General features: G+C 53.1%; 1 protein-coding gene across 4 annotated transcripts in view; it reads left to right on the forward strand.

The window, feature by feature from the left end:
• The window catches only part of XXYLT1 (xyloside xylosyltransferase 1), a 145,836-nt gene that overhangs the window by 14,973 nt on the left and 110,932 nt on the right, over positions 1–19,931 (forward strand). For 3 of the 4 annotated variants that reach the window (XM_008266698.5, XM_089330815.1, XM_089330816.1), the window contains exon 2: positions 14,873–15,020. In XM_008266698.5, the coding sequence (XP_008264920.2) occupies positions 14,873–15,020 (148 nt within the window). Of the gene's footprint in view, positions 1–7,852; positions 7,880–14,872; positions 15,021–19,931 lie in introns of those variants that run through there. The other variant, XM_089330817.1, reaches the window with a different exon arrangement.

The raw sequence follows: 19,931 nt of genomic DNA on the forward strand, positions 1-19,931 counted from the left end.
GACCCACCCCTGGAGAAGGTCAGGTCACCTGTGACAGCCCCGCCCCAGGACCCAAGCCCCTCCCGCAAGGCCCCAACTCCCCACCTGCAGTATTCAGCCTCAATGGGAGTTTCTGCCTGGAGGGACAGTATTCAACCCAAAGCTCTCAGGCCTACCTTCTCTCCCCTTGTGTGGCATTTTATTTTTTGTACATTAAATAATGAAACAAAGCAGAGACATAAAAAGCATAACAGACACCTCTGTTTCTACTATATAGATTATAGGTGATTATTATATATATAGATGATAACCTTTTGGTGTGTTTGCCTCAGATTACTTTATACTAGATTAAAAATGTTTTTAAAAACTTATTTGGAAGGCAGAAAGAGAGAGATCTCATTCACTGGTTCACTCCCCAAATGCCTGCAACCATCATGGCTGGCCGGGCCGGAGCCAGGAGGCAGTAACTCCAGGCAGGTCTCCCACTGGGTGGCAGGGACCCAGCCACCTGTGCCATCACCATGGCCCCCAGGGTATGTATTAGCAGGAAGCTGGAATGGAACAGGACTACAGCCCAGGCACTCCCATGTGGGATATTGGCGTCCCAAGTGGAGGTTTAATTGCCATACCAAATGCATGTCCGTGGTTATTTTTTGAAAGAAAATATTATAGGGACAGCTAAATCTCAACTTGGTTTCTTCCCTTTTCTGCCTCCTCCAGAGTGGGGATTTACTATCTCATAAGAGAAGCTGCTGTGTGCTGTAGAATTTGTGTGATTTTGTACTTTTACTATGCTTTAAGCAGTTGTATAAATGCTCCCATGTAACCTTTTACAAAGATTTTAAAAATATCTAATAGCGTATTTGAGAGGCAGAAAAATCTCCCATCCTATGGTTCACTCCCAAAATGGTCACTCTGGGCCAGGCTGAAGCCAGGACCCAGGAGCTTCATCCGGGGTCTCTCACGTGGTGCAGGGGCCAAAGCACTTGGGCCATCTTCTGCTGCTTTCCCAGGCCATTCACAGGGAGCTGGGTGGGAGGTAGAGAAGCCAGGCCTCTTGTTGGGTGAGGGCACAGCAGGCAGTGGCTTCACCAGCTGCGCCACAACCCCAGTCCTCTCATATAACCTTTTTGATGTTTCTTTTTGCACTCAGCGTTGTGGCTTTGAGATTTATCTTACTTGGTGGGTTTGTTTGGTCGTTGTAACACTGGGTAATATTTCATTGTGGTGGATATCTGTTTACCCATTTCCCTCTGGGAGTTGGCTGAGCAGCTCCCACTTTTTTGTCACCCAGGCATTGTTGTGATGGATTCCCAGGGCCACACCTGCAGACACAGGTGCGCTGGGGTCGCCGAAGGCCCCGCACCTGGAAGGGGCCACCTGTTCTGGGTAGGGGCATCTTGAGCTGCACAGGATCCTGCTGAGCTCTGCTCCAGCGTGGGGGTCCCTTCCTACCCCAGGGTCTCCCCAGCACTTGCTGTAGGTTCCCTTTCTTCGCCTTCAAAACAGGAAGTAGAAAGTCCAGGGCAGCTTTGGAACTAGGAGGGAACTTTGAGCGCAGACTGGAGTGGCTCCTTAGCATCCCCCCCCCCCCCCTTTCTGGTTGTTTGGAGGCGGGCGGTGTGGGCCAGTCTTCCCTGAGGGCTCTGCATCCCTGCAGTGCAGGGAAGGAGCCTCTGGCTCAGTCTGGACTCAGCTCTGAGGATCCATACCCAGCTGCGCCATCATGTTGGCCCTCTTGCCTGCTTCCCTCACGGGCTGCAGGTGTGGGAGTGCAGGAGAAGGCCGTCTGGCTTGGGCTGGCTCCTTCAGGGGCTGCAGTGTAACCTGTGGGTAGCTTCCCCCAGCGCCGCCCCTGCCCCACCGTTTCCCTGTCTGAAGTGCGAGGGTGGAGTCACTTCCCTGTACACCTGCCACTCACAAGCTTGGTTTTTGTATTTAGTGGGGGTCTCCCTTAGGCTTGATCCTTAGGGAGCCAGCAGGTCAGGGAGGTGGTGGCAGTGGCCTGCTGCCTCCCTGTGGCGTCTGCCAACTGTGCTCATTAGATGGACTATTTCTTCCTGTAGCTTCAGGGACTGTCCCTAGACCCCTGGGGCTTAAGGCCAATGTGCACTTATGCTGACAAGGAAAGCCTAGGGCTGCTGCTGGCATGCACGGGTCACTGACAACGCCACACAGGGCGCAGCTTTCTTTGAGACGAACATTCCGAGGTCTATGTAAATTATCCAGTCCTGCTGCTTTCTGAAGCATGCGGGTGTTTGCTGTACACCCACTCTGCTGGTGCTGTCCTCAGAGCAGAAGTCTGTTGGTGAACAGAGGGGCAGAGCAGGTGGGAAGTCTGCCTGGGTGGGGCTGCTGTTCTGGTGGGAAGAGGGTTAAATGAGACAGTGAAGAGGGGAGCTCCAAAGGGTTAGGTTTCATTATTTGTGCCAGGAAAAGCAAATGCATAAATTATACAGCAGGCTAGCAGATGAGTAGATTGCACAGTGTGTTAGCAGGTGAGTAGATTGTATGATATATGTTATCAGGTGAGTAGATTGTACATCGTGTTAGCAGGTGAGTAGATAGTGTGATGTTAGGTGAGTGGATAGTATAGTGTGTTATCAGGTGAGTAGATTATATAGTCTATTCAAACACAGATGTAAGTCCAGAGCATCAAGAAGCTACCAACAGTGTGTTTAACTCTTTTGCCTGAGATGGTGTGTGTGTAGTGTACACACGCAGGACACAGCAGGGGTGCACACCGGCAGCGCATGGGTGTGTGCACACTCAGGGCATGGGGATGTGCACACACAAAACATGGGGGTGTGCACACAGACACAGAGGCGTGCACACTCAGGACATGGGGGTGTGCACACTCAGGACACGGGCTTGTGCACATGCAGGACAAAGGGGTGTGTACACCCAGGACACGGGGGTGTGCCCACTCAGGACACAGGGGTGTGTACATGTAGGACACAGTGGAGGTGTGTGCACACAGGACATGGCAGGAGTGTACACACTCAGGACACAGTGGGGGTGTGCACACACAGGACATGGTGGAAGCAGTGCTCTGGAGAGGGACTAAAATACAGTGGTCCCCTTTACCAGCTGGGGGACACCCTCTGAGACCCACTGTGGTTGCTGGAAACTAGATAGTACTGACCCCTGAAATATGATGTTTTTCCTAAACATACATAGCTGTGATAAAGCTTAATTTATAGAGATAGTGAGAGATTAATGTGATAGCAAAATTGAAGAGTTGTTATTAATATGCTGAGATAAATGTTATGTGAATGTGGTCTCTCTGCTCTCTCTAATCTTATTCCACGGCGTCACCTTGGATGGATGACTTCACTGACCAGCGATGGTCACCTCCCTTGTAGAGAGCATGGTCCCGGCCAGGAGCGGATGAGCTCATGTTTGTCTGCATCACTGCCGACACTGCCGACACACCTGTTATTTAATTTCCTTGTGGTCTCGGAAAGAGCAGCCGGCTGTGAGCCGCGTGTCTGCCCGGTGCAGTGTCTGCCGGCAGTGCTGCTCAGGGAAGGGCCAGATCGGGAACATCCCCGGCAGGTTGGGCCTCTCGAGGTCACAGGCAAGTGGTGATGTGCTGACCTGGGGAAGCAGGGGGCCAGGGCAGGGGACGCCGTCTGGAGCTCCTCCCACTCCTGGCTGCCCGTGCTGTGCCTGGCATTTTAGACACGCAAAAGGAGGCGACAGACACCAGCAGAGCCTGCCAAGTCTGTGGTGGGAATGTTTGCTCCCCAGTGTTTGGCGGTGCCCTGGCACCAGCTGCAGTGTCGCTGCTTGGGGCATAGCTTGCGCTGATGCCCCTCAGCCTTCTTCCTGTGCACCTGGCCTTCCCTTGGGTGACATCTGTGAGACCTGCAGTGTTTGTGCTCATCTGTCTGGCAGTTGACACTCAGGCTGTCTGAGTTAAACTGCCCAGCCTGTGGGCCTCTTAGCATTCCTAGAGGCAAAGGTCCCCATCTGGGAAGCACCAGGGGGCCTCAGAGCACCGCTGAGTCTGTTGGGCGGAGTTTGGCGGAGCTCAGTGGAGCACTCTGGGTGCAGGGGGGTGGTGGACATGGCCAGTGCTAAGGCGCAGCACTGGCTTTCAGTGGGTCAGGCCTGTGCACCCGGTGGGGTCTGAGAGCCAGTGCAGTCCCCCAACCCCTGGCCAAGGATACTGGCCTGCTTGCCCAGTGGAAGCCAGAAACTGGCCAGGTGCCTCCCACGGGTGTCACAGGTCCTGGGATGATCCCCGCAGCACCCCTTCCCCACCCCCCACGGCCCTGTGACCTCAGGTGCCCGCTGCCCTGCCCCGTGGCTCCTGCTGCTGCTCCTCCCTCTGCTTTCCTTCTCTCTCCTTCCTTTTATACCCTTTTTTAAGGTGGTGGTTAGAAAACATTGTTTCAAACAAACTGTTACTGCCAGGAAAATTTAATACCAAATCTAAAAAACCAACACCTTGTGATTTATGGGAGAGGTGAATTGTGGAATGTGTATGCCCTCCACACAAGGATTATTTGTTCTACAAAAATATCCTTTAGTGAGCTCTGATGAACACTAGGACTGACTCTGCCTTTGAAAAAACGATGACAGGGAATTGGGAGCAGGAGGCGTGGCTCCCTGGGGGAGGGGTCAGGGGACTGGTTATGCTTATAGCACCCCTCAGTCAAGAGTGCAAGCTTGTGTAGCCATACGGTACTGTTGCTGTGTCCTAGTCCTTTTTCCATTGCTATGATGGAATACCTGAGGCTGGGTGATTTATAAAGAAAAAATTGGGAAGCTGGGAGGTCCAAGGTGAGAAGCTATATTTGGGGAAGGCTTTTTTTTTTTTCCTGGTGAGTGGCAGACAAATGTAGGGTCCATGTGCTGGCTCTTTCTCAGTTGCCTGGAACAACCCAGGCCAGGCTGAGCCCAGGAGCCATCCTTATGGATGGCAGGGACCCCAGTTTCTCGAGCCATCACCATGGCCACGCAGGGTCCCCATAGCAGGAAGTTGGAATCAGGAGCTGGAGCTGGGCATGGAACCCAGGTGCTGTGACTTGGGTCCAGAAGTGCTTGGCCAGGTGCCCGTCCCTGGGGTAACTGTCCCTAGGAGGTGCAGGACGTGGGGAGGAGCCACGTGGGGAGCCACGTTGACCTTTATAACAGACCAATTCTTTTTTTAAATTTATTTTTAAGGAATACACATTTTATAAGTACAACTTTAGGAATACAGTTATTCTTCCCACCATACCTACCCTCCTATTCACACTCCCACCCCTCCTCTTCGTCCCCTTCCCAGTCCCATTCTCCATTAAGATTCATTTTCAATTAACTTTGTACACAGAAGACCAACTCTCTACTAAGTAAAGATTTCAACAATTTGCACACACACACACACACACACAAACTGAGAACAAATTTTACAGTTAACTCTCATAATACAACTCTTTGAGGACAGAGGTCCTGCATGGGGAGTTAGTGCACAGTGACTCCTGTTGTTAATTTAACAATTAACACTCTTACGTATGATGTCAGTGACCACCCTAGGCTCTTAACATGAGCTGCCTAGGCTATGGAAGCCTTTTGAATTCACAAACTCTGTCAGTATTTGGATAAGGTCATAAGCAAAGTGGAAGTTCTCTCCTCCCTTCAGAGAAAAGTACATCCTTCTTTGATGGCCCCTTCTTTCTGCTGGGGTCCACTCACAGAGATCCTTCACGTAGGACATTTTTTGTTACAGTGAACAGATCCACTCTTGAGGTAACTCCCTGGCCCGCCATTTCAGTGACCGGTGAATGGATTGTTATAGGCACAAGGGCGCCGCCCTCCTGAAAGTCCCACCTGCTCCCACCTGTAGTCCCGGTCCTAGCTCCCGGTGCTAGGCTGTGCATCCTGAGGCTGGTGCCCCTCCTGCTGGTGCTGCTGCAGGTCAGGGCTCCTTGGAGACCAGGGTCCCGGTGCTGTTGCTGGTTCCTCCGTCACCAGCTTTCCCGTGGGCCTGTCTCTGCCGCATTCCGTTTCCCTGCCGTGTCTCATTGCCCTGAAAGTATCCAGGTTAGGGATACACGACTGGAACGTGGCTCATCCCTGCTATGATGCTGAGTGTCTCAGGAGCCCCAGGACACCCATACAGATCAGGGTGCAGGTGGAAGCTGGCGGTGCAGACAGCGGTGGGTGGGGGTGGGTGAGGGCTGGAGCTTTTGCACTCTGGGTAAAGTGGGTCACAGCAGTGGTGTTGGAAATTACTTTAGATTTATTTATTTACTTGAAATACAGAGTTACAGAGATAGAGAGAGGTCGTCCATCTGCTGGTTCACTCCCCAAATGGCTGCAACAGCTGGAGCTAAGCCGATCTGAAGTCAGGAGCCAGGAACCAGGGTCTCTCACGTTGGGTGCAGGGGCCCAAGTGCTAGGATCATCTTCCACTGCTTTCCCAAGTGCATTGGTGGGGAACTGGATCAGAAGTAGAGCAGCTAGGACTTTTTTTTTTTTTTTTTTTTTTTTTTGACAGGCAGAGTTAGTGAGAGAGAGAGAGAGACTGAGAGAAAGGTCTTCCTTTTTCTGTTGGTTCACCCCCTAAGTGGCCGCTACACTGATCCGAAGCCAGGAGCCAGGTGCTCTTCCTGGTCTCCCATGCAGGAACAGGGCCCAAGGACCTGGGCCATCCTCCACTGCACTCCTGGGCCACAGCAGAGAGCTGGCCTGGAAGAGGGGCAACCAGGACAGAATCCGGCGCCCCCCACCGGGACTAGAACCCGGGTTGCCAGCGCCGCAGGCAGAGGATTAGCCTAGTGAGACACGGCGCCGGCCTGAGCAGCTGGGACTTGAACTGGCGCCGATGTGGGGTGCTGGTGTCGCAAGTGGTACGCCACAGTGCCAGCCCCTGAGAGTGAGCGAAGTTATTGAGAGGGCAGCATCGAGTCACTGATAACTGGCAGTGTTTTTAGGACCTGCTAGTGATTCTGAAAGAGAGATCTGTGCATCTGTCAGTCTATCCTCTCACTCTCAGTCATCTGTCACTTGCTAGTCTTGGAAAATACCATTTAAAGGAACACCTTTGATACCTTCTCAGACATTAGCTTTAACAATAGGGCACAGCTGCTCTGAAGCAGCTTGCAGGCTGGTTTGAAATCTGTCAGTGACAAAGAGAGAGAGTGCATCCCAGCTCTGCGGGACACTCCGCCCAGCAGGTTAAAGGTGGCAGGGAGGCCCACAGGAAGACAGCTCCCTCCTTGGGTGAGGACCAGGATGGAGAGGGAGAAACTTGTGGCACTCCCTGGGCCAGGAGGGGGCCTGGGCTCACAGGTCCTTCCAGGAAGGGGTCGAGCAGGGCCGTGGGTCTGTGTGCTGGGCAGGCTGCCCATCAGCCCTCCCCGCGGGACGCTTGCATCACTGTCCCTTCCTACCTGCAGCAGGCACTTTCTGGACCCCCAATACGTGGGAAGTGCTTTGCCGAGGGCTGGACCAGCCTTCCAGGCTGGCCGAGACAGATGTGAGTGACTAAACACCTAACAGATGGGACAGCTCGGGTGGTGGTGGGAGTCATGGGGAAGGTGAACCTGGCCCTGGGATAGCCAGGGCGGGGTGCGTGCTGTGCGTGCTGTCACCATTGTGGTCGCTTCTCCTGGTGAGGGAAGGTCTCGGGGGTGGTGTCTGTGCAGGCACCTGCGTGGCTGTGAGGATGGCAACGCAAGAAGGTGCTGGGGGAGCGTCCTGGGGGCGGGGGAGGGCAGCCAGGGCCATGGCCCTCACACGCCAGTGTGGATGTGCTTGCAGGCTCAGGGATGGCCAGTCTGTCAGCAGAGAAATGGAAGGTCACTCAACAGGGCGGTTTTATTTTCAGATAGTCATTTTTCCTCCGGCCGCTGCTGGAGTCGATGACTGCTGGAGTCGATGACTGCTGGAGTCGATGCTCCGATCGGTAATATGCTTGCAGCAGCCGCTGTGGGGCTTTGTCCCCGCCCACCACTCTCAGAGCACGGGGTGCCGTGGTGCTGGGCCCCCATTTGTCCTGAAGGGTGCTGAGGGGCCGGGGGAGAGCTGGGGACCTGCCCTCGCTCTGACACCGTGTGGACAACTCCTCTGTGGCCATGTGCCAAGTGCTTGCCGGTTTCCTGAGAGGTCTGCTGTTGAGTAGGTTCTGCCTCACTGTACAAGCAAACCCGAAGCAGGCTACTTTTCAGTAAAAGAGGTTTATTCTGCTCACGCTCTTGGAGGCTGCAAGTCCCATCCATGTGGCCTCCAGCGAATGGCTGGTGGCAGGAGCAGGTTCACGTGAGCCGGAGAGCTCATTGCAGACAGGAAGCCGGAGACAGACTGGGCAGCACCCTCTGTTTACCTGAGGACCTCCCACTAGGCCCCACCTCTTAAAGGGCCATACCTCCCAACATCACCACACTGGGGGGTCAGCTTCTAATCACAACCCCCTGGGGCCATGCCACACCCAAACCCTGGCACCTGCCCTGCCCCTTGTCTTCTCCAGCACCCTCCCCTCCAATGGGAGGCAAGGTCCTTACTCCGTGATGTTTTTGATACATCCCAATACCTTCTGTTGGGAGTCTGTGAAGCTTTAGAAGCCTGATCTGCAGATAGTTCCTCCCTGCCAGGTGTAGCGTGTGGAAGGAAGCTTCTAGCTGGGCATGGGCGGAGTTGGGATTGGAGGTGTGGGCAGAGTTTAGTATGGGGCAGGGCCGGGAACTACCTGCCCTGCAGCCAGAGGAACACGGAGCCAGGCAGCTCCCATCACAGTCTGTGGGCTCAGAATGCACTCTTTTCTTGGGTCTAGGTTGGTATATGGAGAAGGTGTTCTGACTGTAATGGAAGGGGGATGACCATGTCACCAGTCCTTTCTCCAGCTCCGGAGCCCCCATGGAAACAGTCCTCGGAGTTCTTTCCCATTCCGTGGGCCACCTGGGGCACAGCAGTTGACCAGAGTTGCTGACATCTGCGTGGCACCTTTGCCTCTGAGTCCAGGGCTGAGTATCTGATCCTGGGCCGCCCTGTTTCTTGGGCCCATGCAGGCACTGACTCCCCACCACTGGCGTGGTTCCAGCCCGGCCAGGGTGCCCCCTGTGCTGGGCAGTGGCTAATGGGTGGCATTTCTGTGGCTGATGGTGCACCGTCTTGCTGAGTCCAGGTGTTCGCACAGAATCAGGCAGCCCCTCAGGCCCTCTGGTGTCTGCAGTTCCTGCAGTACTTGTCCATGGAGCCCAGGCCTGGGCGGGGTAGACTGTGAATTTTCCATTTGAGTGAAGTTCCCTGGGCCCTGTGCTGTCACTGTCCCTTCCAGCAGCTCTCCTGGGGACAGTCTGTGGCTGCGCAGTGGCTGGCGATGCTGCTGCAGGAGGGCCTGCTCCTCTGCATGCAGGCCTTGGGGGTTCCTGCACACCTGCCGTGTGCCGTGCTCAGGGCCAGCCCTCACCAACCCTCTTCTTTTTCCAAGGACGTGGCCATGACCCGACTCCTTGCCAAGTGATAAACGAGTTTTCTCCCCAAAGTTGAGCTAAGGTCTTGGCATGGCTTTACGTCCCCAGTGAGAGTTTAGTGGAGCCCTGGTGCGGCCCTTCAGTGACGGGCTGGGTTGGCAAGGCTGCTTGCTGCTGTCTGGACCGGGTAGTGCTGTGGCCGGCTGCTCCGGCCTCCCTGTGTGGGCAACATGGAGGAGTGCTGAGTGTGACAGAGTATGAGGCAAGCTTCCCTCTCCCTCCCTCCTCCCCCAGGCTCTCCTTTCCAAGATAGTTGAGTCTTTCCAGAGCTCTTCTGTTACCCTGCTCTCTCTCAATCACATCCTTCGATCTGAACAAAGCAGCATTGTTTGAGGGTACCTCAGCCTGAAGCAGCCTCGGTCCTTACTGAATTTGGATGCTGCTACCTGAATTCTGCTCTTGACAGAATTCATTAAAAATGAAAGGAGGCAGAGAAATTCAGCACAGATTTAATCATTATTCCTGGGGGGAGTGACCTCATAATTATATGTATGGAGTATTGTTATAAACAAGCCTTTTAAGCATTGTTAATCAAAGGCAGATTAGGAAGGAGCTACAAATATGTGATTACAGGCTGATTAAAAAAGCCTTAAAGTACGGGTCCGGCTTCAGAATCACATTGTTAGTGCCAACTGCATCAGACTGGTTGTTGTTGTTTTTTTTTTTTTTTTTTTTTAAGATTTATTTATTTTTTTGAAAGGCAGAGTTACAGAGAGGCAGAGGCAGAGAGAGGGCGAGAGATCTTTCATCTGCTGGTTCACCCCCCAAGTGGCTGCAATGGCTGGACCTGGGCCGATCTGAAGCCAGGAACCACGAGCTTCTTCCAGGTCTCCCACACAGGTGCAGGGGCCCAAGTGCTTGGACCCTTTTCCACTGCTTTCCCAGGATACAGCAGAGAGCTGGATTGGAAGTAGAATAGCCGAGACTTGAACCAGTGCCCATGTCGGGGGACTGGGGAGCAGGGAGAGAAAGAAAGAAGTCTTCCATCTGCTGGTTCACTCCCCAAATGTCCATGACAGCAGGGGCTGGGCCAGGCTGCCATCAGGAGCCCAGAACTCTACCTAGGTCTCCCAGGTAAATGGTGCAGCCTCAACCACTTAAGCCACGCTCTGTTGCCCCCAAGGCTGCACAGCCTCCCACAGAAAACCTGCACTGTTAGGGAGCTGTGCCTCGTGCGTGTTGGGTGGCTGCTGAGGGTGACTCCGGGGCTGGAGACATTGCTGTTGAGGCCTGTGAAGGGATTGAAAAGGAACTCACTTCATAAGCCGAGCATAGGGGAAGAGAACACTTTATGATTAATAGAATTTTTAATTTTAAATTTGTCTACATACATATACAGAGCGAGGAGGACTTTTTGGTCTGCATCCACAATAATCACATATTCCCCTTGGCACAGGCCACTGGTTGGGGCTTTCTTACTGCCCAGCTGCCTTCAAGAGGGGATTGGGTCACCTTCCGTTCCTGGTTTCCTAGGTTACCTGCTAATCCTTCCTGGCTCTGGGGTGGGGGGGAATTGGGTAGAGAGGAGGCTAGGGCGGAGAGGGGCCTCCTCCCCCTCCCTGTTTTCCCTGCACTCTTGCTGTGCTTTCCCTGCCAGGCAGCAGGGCTGGGCCAGGGGCTCCGGAGAGTGCTGGGGAGATCACAGTTTGTACCACGTGGTTTGCTTCCTGCTGCAGACAGCGGACCCTATGGAGCATCTGAATTCTCTTTAAGTAGATTTATTGTATGAAATATTCATCGGAGCGGGCTTGGCGGTGAGCGTTCGGAACAGTGTCCCGAGCACAGTTTGTCCTCGTGAATCTATTAATGCTGATGGGATGCAGTTATCGCTGGGAAGGCTTTGGGGAGAGGTGGGGCTGGGGAGGGGGTGAGCTGGCCCTGACACTCCCTTTTCTCCCTGAGTGGGACTGGCAGGCCCTGCGCCCTGTTCCTGTCTCTTTCTTTTACATGGGCACAGAGGCTGCCGCTTCTTTGAGACCCCTCTCGTGGGCTTCCAGCCTCCTGTCGCCTTGCAGCTGCCTGGTGTGGCTGGCGGTGCGCGGACGCTCCGAGGGAAATGCTGGCTCGTGAGGAGGGGGCACTCGGGCCTTGGGCGGAGGGGCGGGGGCTCTCACACTTAGGAGGAAGAGCAGCAGGCGTCCCATGCTTGTCCCAGATCATCCTAGCAGCCCCCATAGATGCAGGTGTTTTGATTCCTGTGTTACCCGTGAAGGTGTTGCAGCTCAGAGAAGCAGCTTGCCCAGAGTACAGTTCATTTCATTTAGCAAACTTGTACTGATGGCCTCTCGTGTAGCCAGTGGCAGCCTCTGGCAGGGCCTGGTCCAGCAGATGCAGAGACAGAGACCTGGTGCACGGGTCCTGCAGCATCAACGAAGCCTGGCATGAGTTCAGGTGCGGGAAGGCCCTGAGGAATTGTGGGAGGCTGTGGGGAGGCAAGGATGTGAGCCACAAAGCTAGGGCCAGCTGGCTTGGTTCAGTTCTGCCCAGTCACTGGGGGAGGGTATGGGGGTGGCCAGGGCCCTGCCTGCAGGTGCTCCTAAGCCTTGCTAGGGATTTGGGCCATGTCTGAAGCAATGAGGAGCTCTTGGGGGGTGGTTTTATTTTATTTTTATATGTTTAGTTTTATTTGAAAGTCAGAGAGAGAGAGATTTTCCATCTGCTAGTTCACTCCCCTAAATGCCCACAACAGCCAGGGCTGGGCCCAGCTGAAGCCAGGAGACTGAAACCCCATCCTAGTCTCCAATGTGTTAGCCACAGGGACCCAAGTACTTGAGCTGTTATCTGCTGCCTCCCAGGGTACATATCAACCGGAAGCCGGCCCAGAAGGGGACCCGGTTGTGAGCCCAAGGACCCTGGCACGAGATGTGGGTGTCCCAGGTAGCATCTTAACTGCTGCACCAAACACCCACCTCGTTGGAAGTTCTGAAGCCAAGGATAGAGAGACATGGGTTTGTGTATTTGGAAAATAACTCTGGGGGTACAGCCGAGGCTGTTGGCATGGGTGAGGTAGGAGGCAGGGCAACCTGTGAGGGTGGTCATGGGGCAGGGCTGAGAAACCTTGGTGTTTGTGTTGGGAACTGGTTTGGATTCTGCACGTCAAGCTGGGAGGCCGCAAGAAAGAGTCGAAGCAAAGAAGCAGAAAAGGGATGAAGGAAGAGTAGCACCTTGCAAGAGAAATGTTCCAAAATAAAGGATCTGAAGAGTTACGTAAAACACGTCTCAGGGAGTGATGAGGACCAGCGCAGTGTGAACGTTTTCTAAGTTTAACAGAAGTTTCAGGGCCCTTGGGGGTAGCAGCAGACACTTCATGTGAGCTAAAACAAATACAGGATGAAGAGAAATAGAAGGGAGGTGTTTGAGAATATAGACCAAAGTGGCCAGTGTTGTGGTGCACAGGGTTAAACCACCAACTGTAGCACTGGCATCCCATATGGGCACCTGTTCTGAGTGCCGGCTGCTCCACTTCCTATCCAGCTCCCTGCTTAGTGCACCTGGGAAAGCAGTGGAAGATGGCCCAAGTCCTTGCTTCCCTGTAACCATGTGGGAGACCCAGGTGCAATTTCAGGCTCCTGGCTTGGGCCTGGCCATTATGGTCATATTATGGTCACCAGAGAATAGAAGATTCTCTCTTTCTCTTTCTCTGTAACTCTGCCTTTCAATAAATAAATATATCTTAAAAAAAATGTAGACCAGAACCCCAAGCAGGGGAAAGCAGACAGGGCACTTACCACCACTGCACAGCTGTGATGTGACCACTGAAGGCTCTGGAAGCGGCTGTGCGGGTGACCCTGGGACCCTAGACCCACTCAGGGAAGAGGGGAAGGCAAATGACAGAGCCCACCTGTTCGACAATTCCCCAGACACCCCCTACACCTGTCCCGCTGGCAGGTCACCGGCAGCACCAGCTGGCCGACTGTGGGTTGACGTGGCTCCACCTTTCGCTGTTGGCACCATGTAGGTGGGTTTGCGGCTGGGAGTCAGTGTGATGGCAGCTGGCAGGCTTGTCCTGTCTTGTCCGCTATCAGGGAAGAGGGCTGCAGGACGAGGGTCGCCATCTCTTAGGAGGGTGGAGGAAGAAAGAGGTGGGATCCCCAGGCTTCTGGCTCCATGTAGAGAGGATGCCGTGGATGCTGCTGGGCACTTGGAGTGGCAGGAAAAGCTTGCAGGACCGACTCGAGCAGCGGGCATGGGAGTTTGGTGTCGTTTGAGGCCAAGCTGTGTGTGGGATGGACTTCTGATCTTCTGGAATACAGTCAGCTGGGAACCCCACCCCCATTATTACTCATGTTTAATCACTGGTCCTGCCATGTCTTCCTGCCTTGTCGGCTGCTGTTGAGGGACAAGGATGTGTTTATAGGGGAAGGACTGGTGGGGCTGGGGCTCTGGAGACTGTACACCCATTAGCCCTGGGACCTGAGTGCTGGGACCTGTCTGGGTGTTTGCTTTCTCATCTGTAATTTCTAAATAAACTTTTTAAAAAAGAGATTTACTTTATTTATTTGAAAAGCAGATTAACAGAGAAAGAGGGAGAGACAGAGAGAGAAAGAGATCTTCCCCCTGCTGGTTCACTTCCTAGATGGCCACAACAGCCAAGACTGGGCCAGGCTAAAGCCAGGAGCCAGGAGCTTCATCTGGGTCTCCCACAAGGGTGGCAGGGGCCCAGGCACCTAGGCCATTATTGGGGAGCTGGATTGGAAGCGGAGCAGCCGGGACTTGAACTGGTGCTCAGATATGGAACATTGGCATCACTAGCGGTAGCTTAACCCGCTGCGCCGCAACGCCGGCCCCCTCATTTGTAATTTGGAGGCTGTTAGCGTTATGCCTGCCTCACTGAAGTCCTGGTCGTCCTGGGGATCCGTGTGCAGCGTCTGGGGCTCCACGTGACCTGGGTGCCTCGAGGACAGCAGCGCCCGGTCTTCTCACTGCTCTCATGGCTCCCCGCAGTGTCGGGAATGCTCGGGAGGGGCTGGTTGAGTTGGTGGCTGCGGATACCCGATACCGTGGCCCTGACCATTTTCCTGGGGCCAGGTCCTTGCATGGCTCGCCCTCTTGGGCAAGGAGAGGAGAGCTGGAGTGCCTGGTGGTGCTGCAGGACACAGGTCGAGGCCCCCGGAAGCTACCCTGCCCGCAGTGGCATCAGCCACCGTGGCCTGCTGGGGACCCTGGGTTCTAGGACCACCCCTTTGATGTGGTTTCCAGTCGCTGGGCACAGCGCTGCCTTCGGGGTGGCCCAGCTTGAAGCTCAGTGGCCCCATTATTCCTTGTTGCCTTAACTCCCACTTGCTTCCTAACCTCTGCCTGCTGTGCGCGGACCCCAGAGAGGCCCAATTTGTTTCTGCCTCTGTGGGCCCGTGTGCGTGCTGGGCGTCTGGCGCTAAGGGCGAGGGCCCAGTCACTGACCCGTGTGGTTTTCTTGTGCCCCGCTGCAGGTCATCTTCCACGATGTCGCTGTGCTCACGGACAAGCTCTTCCCCGTCGTGCAGGCCATGCAGAAGCACTTCAGTGCTGGCTCGGGGACCTACTACAGCGACTCCATCTTCTTCCTCTCGGTGGCCATGCATCAGATCATGCCCAAAGGTAACGTGGACTGCCCGGGGCCACAGCCCCGGGATGTCTGATTTTTTGCACATGTCCATGCCTCCGGTACCACCATAGCCCATGTCACTGAAATGTGAGTGAGAGAGCTAGGGGCCCAGCCAAGCCCTTTGTACAACAGAGCTTCCTGCACAAAAGTCAAGGTTGCATAGCTCTGGGGACCCATTCCTATGCACATGGCATGAGTGGTGCAGTTCGCTGGCCCTGGGCTCGGGGAATCTGGGGCACAGAATCTTAGGGAAACACTGCAGACTTGTATTGATTGATTGTCACTTGCTAACACCTTGCCCTTCATTTCCTAACTTGGCTGGGTTCAGGAAGGCAGCTGGGTCATGGGGGGTGCCACAGGTCAAGCCTGGTCAAGTTCTCTTTGGGCTGTATGGGACACTGGAGTTGGAGGGGAGTGAGATGCTTAAACTACCCTGGCAACTCATGCAGACCTCGGTCCCTGACACAGACCAGGCGCTCCCTGCACCACCACCCCAGCTGCTGGGAGAGTCGTCCTTTGGGTCACCTTGCCTCTGTGTGGTGCACACGCGTATGTGTGTGTGCATGTAGCCATGGATCCATAGCAGATTTGCTTAAGATGATGCCAGTTTTCTATGACACGTGTGTGGTAAATTCCAGGCTGTATTAGAAACAGGAAGCTGAGGCTTTTTAAAGCACCTCCTGTCCCCTTCCTCGTGCTGTCTTAACGTGACCGTAATGTCCTCAGTCTGTCGTCATCCTGCCCTCCCCTTTGCGAGCTGTCGACCGGTGCCCACCGGTTCTGGAGGCTGGAGTGACTAATGTGTCCCCACGCTGTTGGTGACCTCAGACAAGAAGTGCAGTGGTTCCCTGGGCTGGCAGCGTCAGCATCCAGGCTGACAGTCCCTGTGTCCCCGTGTAGTGCAGGGGTGGGGGCTGGCGCAGGAAAGGCTTTGCAGGGGGAAGGTGCTGGAGAGAGATGCTGGCACAGTGGAGGCAGCCTGGGCTTGGGATTGCGTGTGCTGCTCTCTTGAATGGTATCTGGACCCCAGAAAGCTTTCCAGTGGGGTGGGGGTGGGTGCGGCCACTCCCGAAACAAGGCTGTTGAAGGCCAGGAATGTTCGGTCCCTGGTGCTGGTGTTCATTTTTTTAAAGTCAACTAATTAGTAAGTTGATTCTTTAAATGAAGAGAGAAAGGGGAGAAAGAGAGATTGTCCATCTGCTTGTTCACTCCCCAAATACCCACAACAGCTAGGGCTGGACCAGGCCAAAACCAGGAGTCTGGAACTCAATCCAGGTCTCCCGCGTGGGTGCCAGGGACCCAAGGAGTTGAGCCATCACCTGCTGTCGTCCAGGGTGTACATTAGCAGGAGGCTTGATCAGGATCATTGCTGGGATTTGAACTTGGGTACTCTGATGTGGGATGCGAGTGTCTGAAATGGCACCTTAACTGCTGCACCCGGCACCTGCCACCCCACACTCAGGCTGGTGCAGGACACTGGAGTGAGCAGGGATCCTGGGCAGAGGAGAGTTAGGAGCGTCTTAGGGAGGCTGAGTGGAACCTCCTAGCTTTTTCTGCTTCACTGTCCTAGCGCCAAGGATGACAGTCCCAGTGCTCCACAGAGGGCTGGGGGTGGAGCTCCTGGACATTCCAAGGAGCCATGCTCTGTCTCCCTCCTCATGCCTCAGTGGCTTAGCAGTAACCTGTGGGTGTTCACTCTCTGCAGAGCCAGAGTGCAGGCTCCGAGAGCCCGGGAGGATTGTCTTTGAGTCATAGGCCACTCCTTTGTGTCTTAATTTCTGAAATCCTTTAATTGGCACCTACATGGACTAGGTCAGTTTGGGAGAGGTGCTAGGTACATCTCCATGGCTCCCTGTACACTGAGCTTACACACCAGTTGGGAGAGAGCCCATTCCCAGTCTTCTCTCCCTGTGCTCTCTCCTTGGTCCTCGACACAAGATGCCTTGGTAATAACAAATGTGCTTACCTTGTCCCCAGGGATGATCTCATCCCATGTAAGCCAGAAAGGAGCTATAATCCCCCCCCCCGCCCTTTACAGGTGAGGAAAATGCAGCAGGAGCACCCTGTGGCTGCCTGACCCCAGGGCTTGCACTCTTTAGTAGGAAAAGGAGATTTGGATGATCCACAAATCTCCGAAGTTAATTATAAGCTATCCTGATAACTTTCATTCGAATAAAGTTTCTAAGACAATGAGCAGTGCACAGCCAAGAATAACCGAGCACAAAGAAAACAAAATTCAGTGAGTGAGAGCCACAAAATAAGAGATGGCAGAAGTAGCCCTGCAAGACTGTAGCTGTTAGAATGGTCAGAGGTGGGTTGTAAACAGTGTGTGCTGACCATGGTTGAAGAAAAGAAAAGCGAGCTTGAAAGTACCTTCAGAAACAGGAAACTGTGCCGGCGCCGTGGCTCAATAGGCTAATCCTCCACCTTGCGGCGCCGGCACACCGGGTTCTAGTCCCGGTTGGGGCGCCGGATTCTGTCCCGGTTGCCCCTCTTCCAGGCCAGCTCTCTGCTATGGCCCGGGAGTGCAGTGGAGGATGGCCCAGGTGCTTGGGCCCTGCACCCCATGGGAGACCAGGAAAAGCACCTGGCTCCTGGCTCCTGCCAGGATCAGCGCGGTGCGCCGGCTGCAGCGGCGGCCATTGGAGGGTGAACCAGCGGCAAAGGAAGACCTTTCTCTCTCTGTCTCTCTCTCTCACTGTCCACTCTGCCTGTCAAAAAAAAAAAAAAAAAAAGAAACAGGAAACTGTAACAAGTGACCTAGCATATTTGAAGCAGAACCAAATGGAACTTCTAGAAAAATAAAGGGTAATCAAAACAAAAAGTTATAAGCACTAATTAAGAAAAATTTTACAAATGCATATTATTAAAGGCAACCCATGTGCTAATTCCTACATTTTGTGTTTCTTACCCATGTTCTATTCTCCTCTCCAAGAATGGGCTCTGTAAATAGATATTTTTTTTTTATAGTTTATTTATTTGAAATGAGGGTGAGGGAGGGAAGACAGAGAGATGGGCAGACAGACAGGCAGGCAGAGAGAGGATTGAGATTGAGATTCTATTTGTTGGTTCACTGCCCCAAATGCTAAAGCCAGGAGCCTGTAGAACCATCCGAGTCTTCCATGGGGGTGACAGAGACCCGAGCACTTGCCATCACCTGCTGTCTTCCCAGGTGCACATTAGTAGGAAGCTGGGTTGGAAGCAGAGGTGGGACTTGATCCCAGGCACTCTGATGTGGGATGTGGGCGTCCTGAGTGAGCAAGGGGCGGCTTAACCCATTGTGTCACAGTGCCCACCCCTTACTCATTTTGAAGCACACCATGACACACAGCAACTTTTTTTTAATAAAATTATAAATGAGAGTGAACTCTACATCCTGACCTGCAAGTTGCTTTTGTTTCACTTCCTAATGTGGTAGATACGTTTGCTATCAATGTGTATGGATCAAATGAAACTCATTATTTTGTTGGCCTTGCTGTTTGCACATGGAACAAAATCCAGAGAAAGGGCATACAGAGGAAAAGGTCTCCTTCCCAGCCTCACTTCCTACACTAAGTCCTCACTGCCCTGGAAGGTTCTGCACCTTATTTCTCTCCCTTGCCGGTGTGTCTTGCTGAGAGTTCCAGGTCAGCATGTGTAGGTGCCTTACCTTATAGCAGGCTATGGAATCTGGGCTTTAGATTATTTCCAGTTAAAGGCAATGCTACGGTCACCGTCTTATTCCGAAGTGACATCGCACATGCACTGCATGTTTTTTGGAGAAGTTCCTAGAATGACGTCGCCAAGCAGAGGGTGTGCGTTTTCAGATCTGTTAGATCTTACCAAATTGCCCTCCACCCCTGTACATCCCCACTTCTCCTATCACCAGCAGTGGTTGAGATTGTCTGTTTCCCTAGATAGCTCATAATCCAAGCATACTGTTTGATCTTTGCCAATTTGATAGGAGGAAAATTATTTCTCAGTGGGGTATTTTCATACTTTGAGTAAAATTGGATCTCCTTTCACATGATAAGAATCCCTGAAATTCATTTTCTGTGAATGACTCACATCATTGGCCCATTTTTTTCTATTGGGTTGTTGGTTTTTTCATTGTGATTTCAAGGAGCTCTGTATTTATTAAAGGAATCAGCATTCTCCCCTGATACTTATCAAAAACTTTTTTTGGTAGTTTGTTATCTTTTGACTCTTTTTTCATCTGTGAAGATTTTAAAAAATGTGCTGTCAATGCATCAGTCTTTTAGGACTTCCAGGTTTTGTATTGCTCCTAGAAAAGCCTTCTTTATTCCAAGATTATAAGGAACATTATCTTGTGATTTGTGATAAAATACTTTGTAAACTGCAGTATATGTGTACACAGAGAAGTGAACTTTTTTCTAAGGATTTTTTTTTTTATTTATTTGAAAGAGTTACAGCAAGAGGTAGAGACAGAGAGAGAGGTCTTCCATCCGCTGGTTCACTCCCCAGATGGCCGCAACGGCCGAAGCTGAGCTGATCTGAAGCCAGGAGCCAGGAGCATCTTCCAGGTCTCCCACAAGCATGCAGGTGCCCAGGAGTTTCAGAAACCTGGGGTGGGAAAACTCCCTCCATTCAGACAGGCACCAGAGACCGTGGAGGATCAAGCAGTTTATGTCAGCGGGCTCAGCTGGAATCATTTCCCAAGAACTGAGCAACAGTGCCAAGTTTCTTACAATATTTATAGGTTCATCAGCATCATGCCTTAGCTGTTACAGCATTGGTGGGCTTGAATTGCAGCCTATGTGACTTAGGACCACACTTCCAGTGGTCGGTGGGTCTGGTGTGTTTGTAAGAGAGATACCAGGGGCAGGTTTATTAGGACAGCTCCATGACTGGAGTTTACAGAAGCAGAACTTAGGACATCTTCCCTCCCTAGACAAGATCACAGT

The sequence above is a fragment of the Oryctolagus cuniculus genome, chromosome 4 (assembly GCF_051225735.1).
Source record: "Oryctolagus cuniculus isolate XC-2025 breed Fujian yellow rabbit chromosome 4, ASM5122573v1, whole genome shotgun sequence".
Lineage (NCBI taxonomy): Eukaryota > Metazoa > Chordata > Mammalia > Lagomorpha > Leporidae > Oryctolagus > Oryctolagus cuniculus.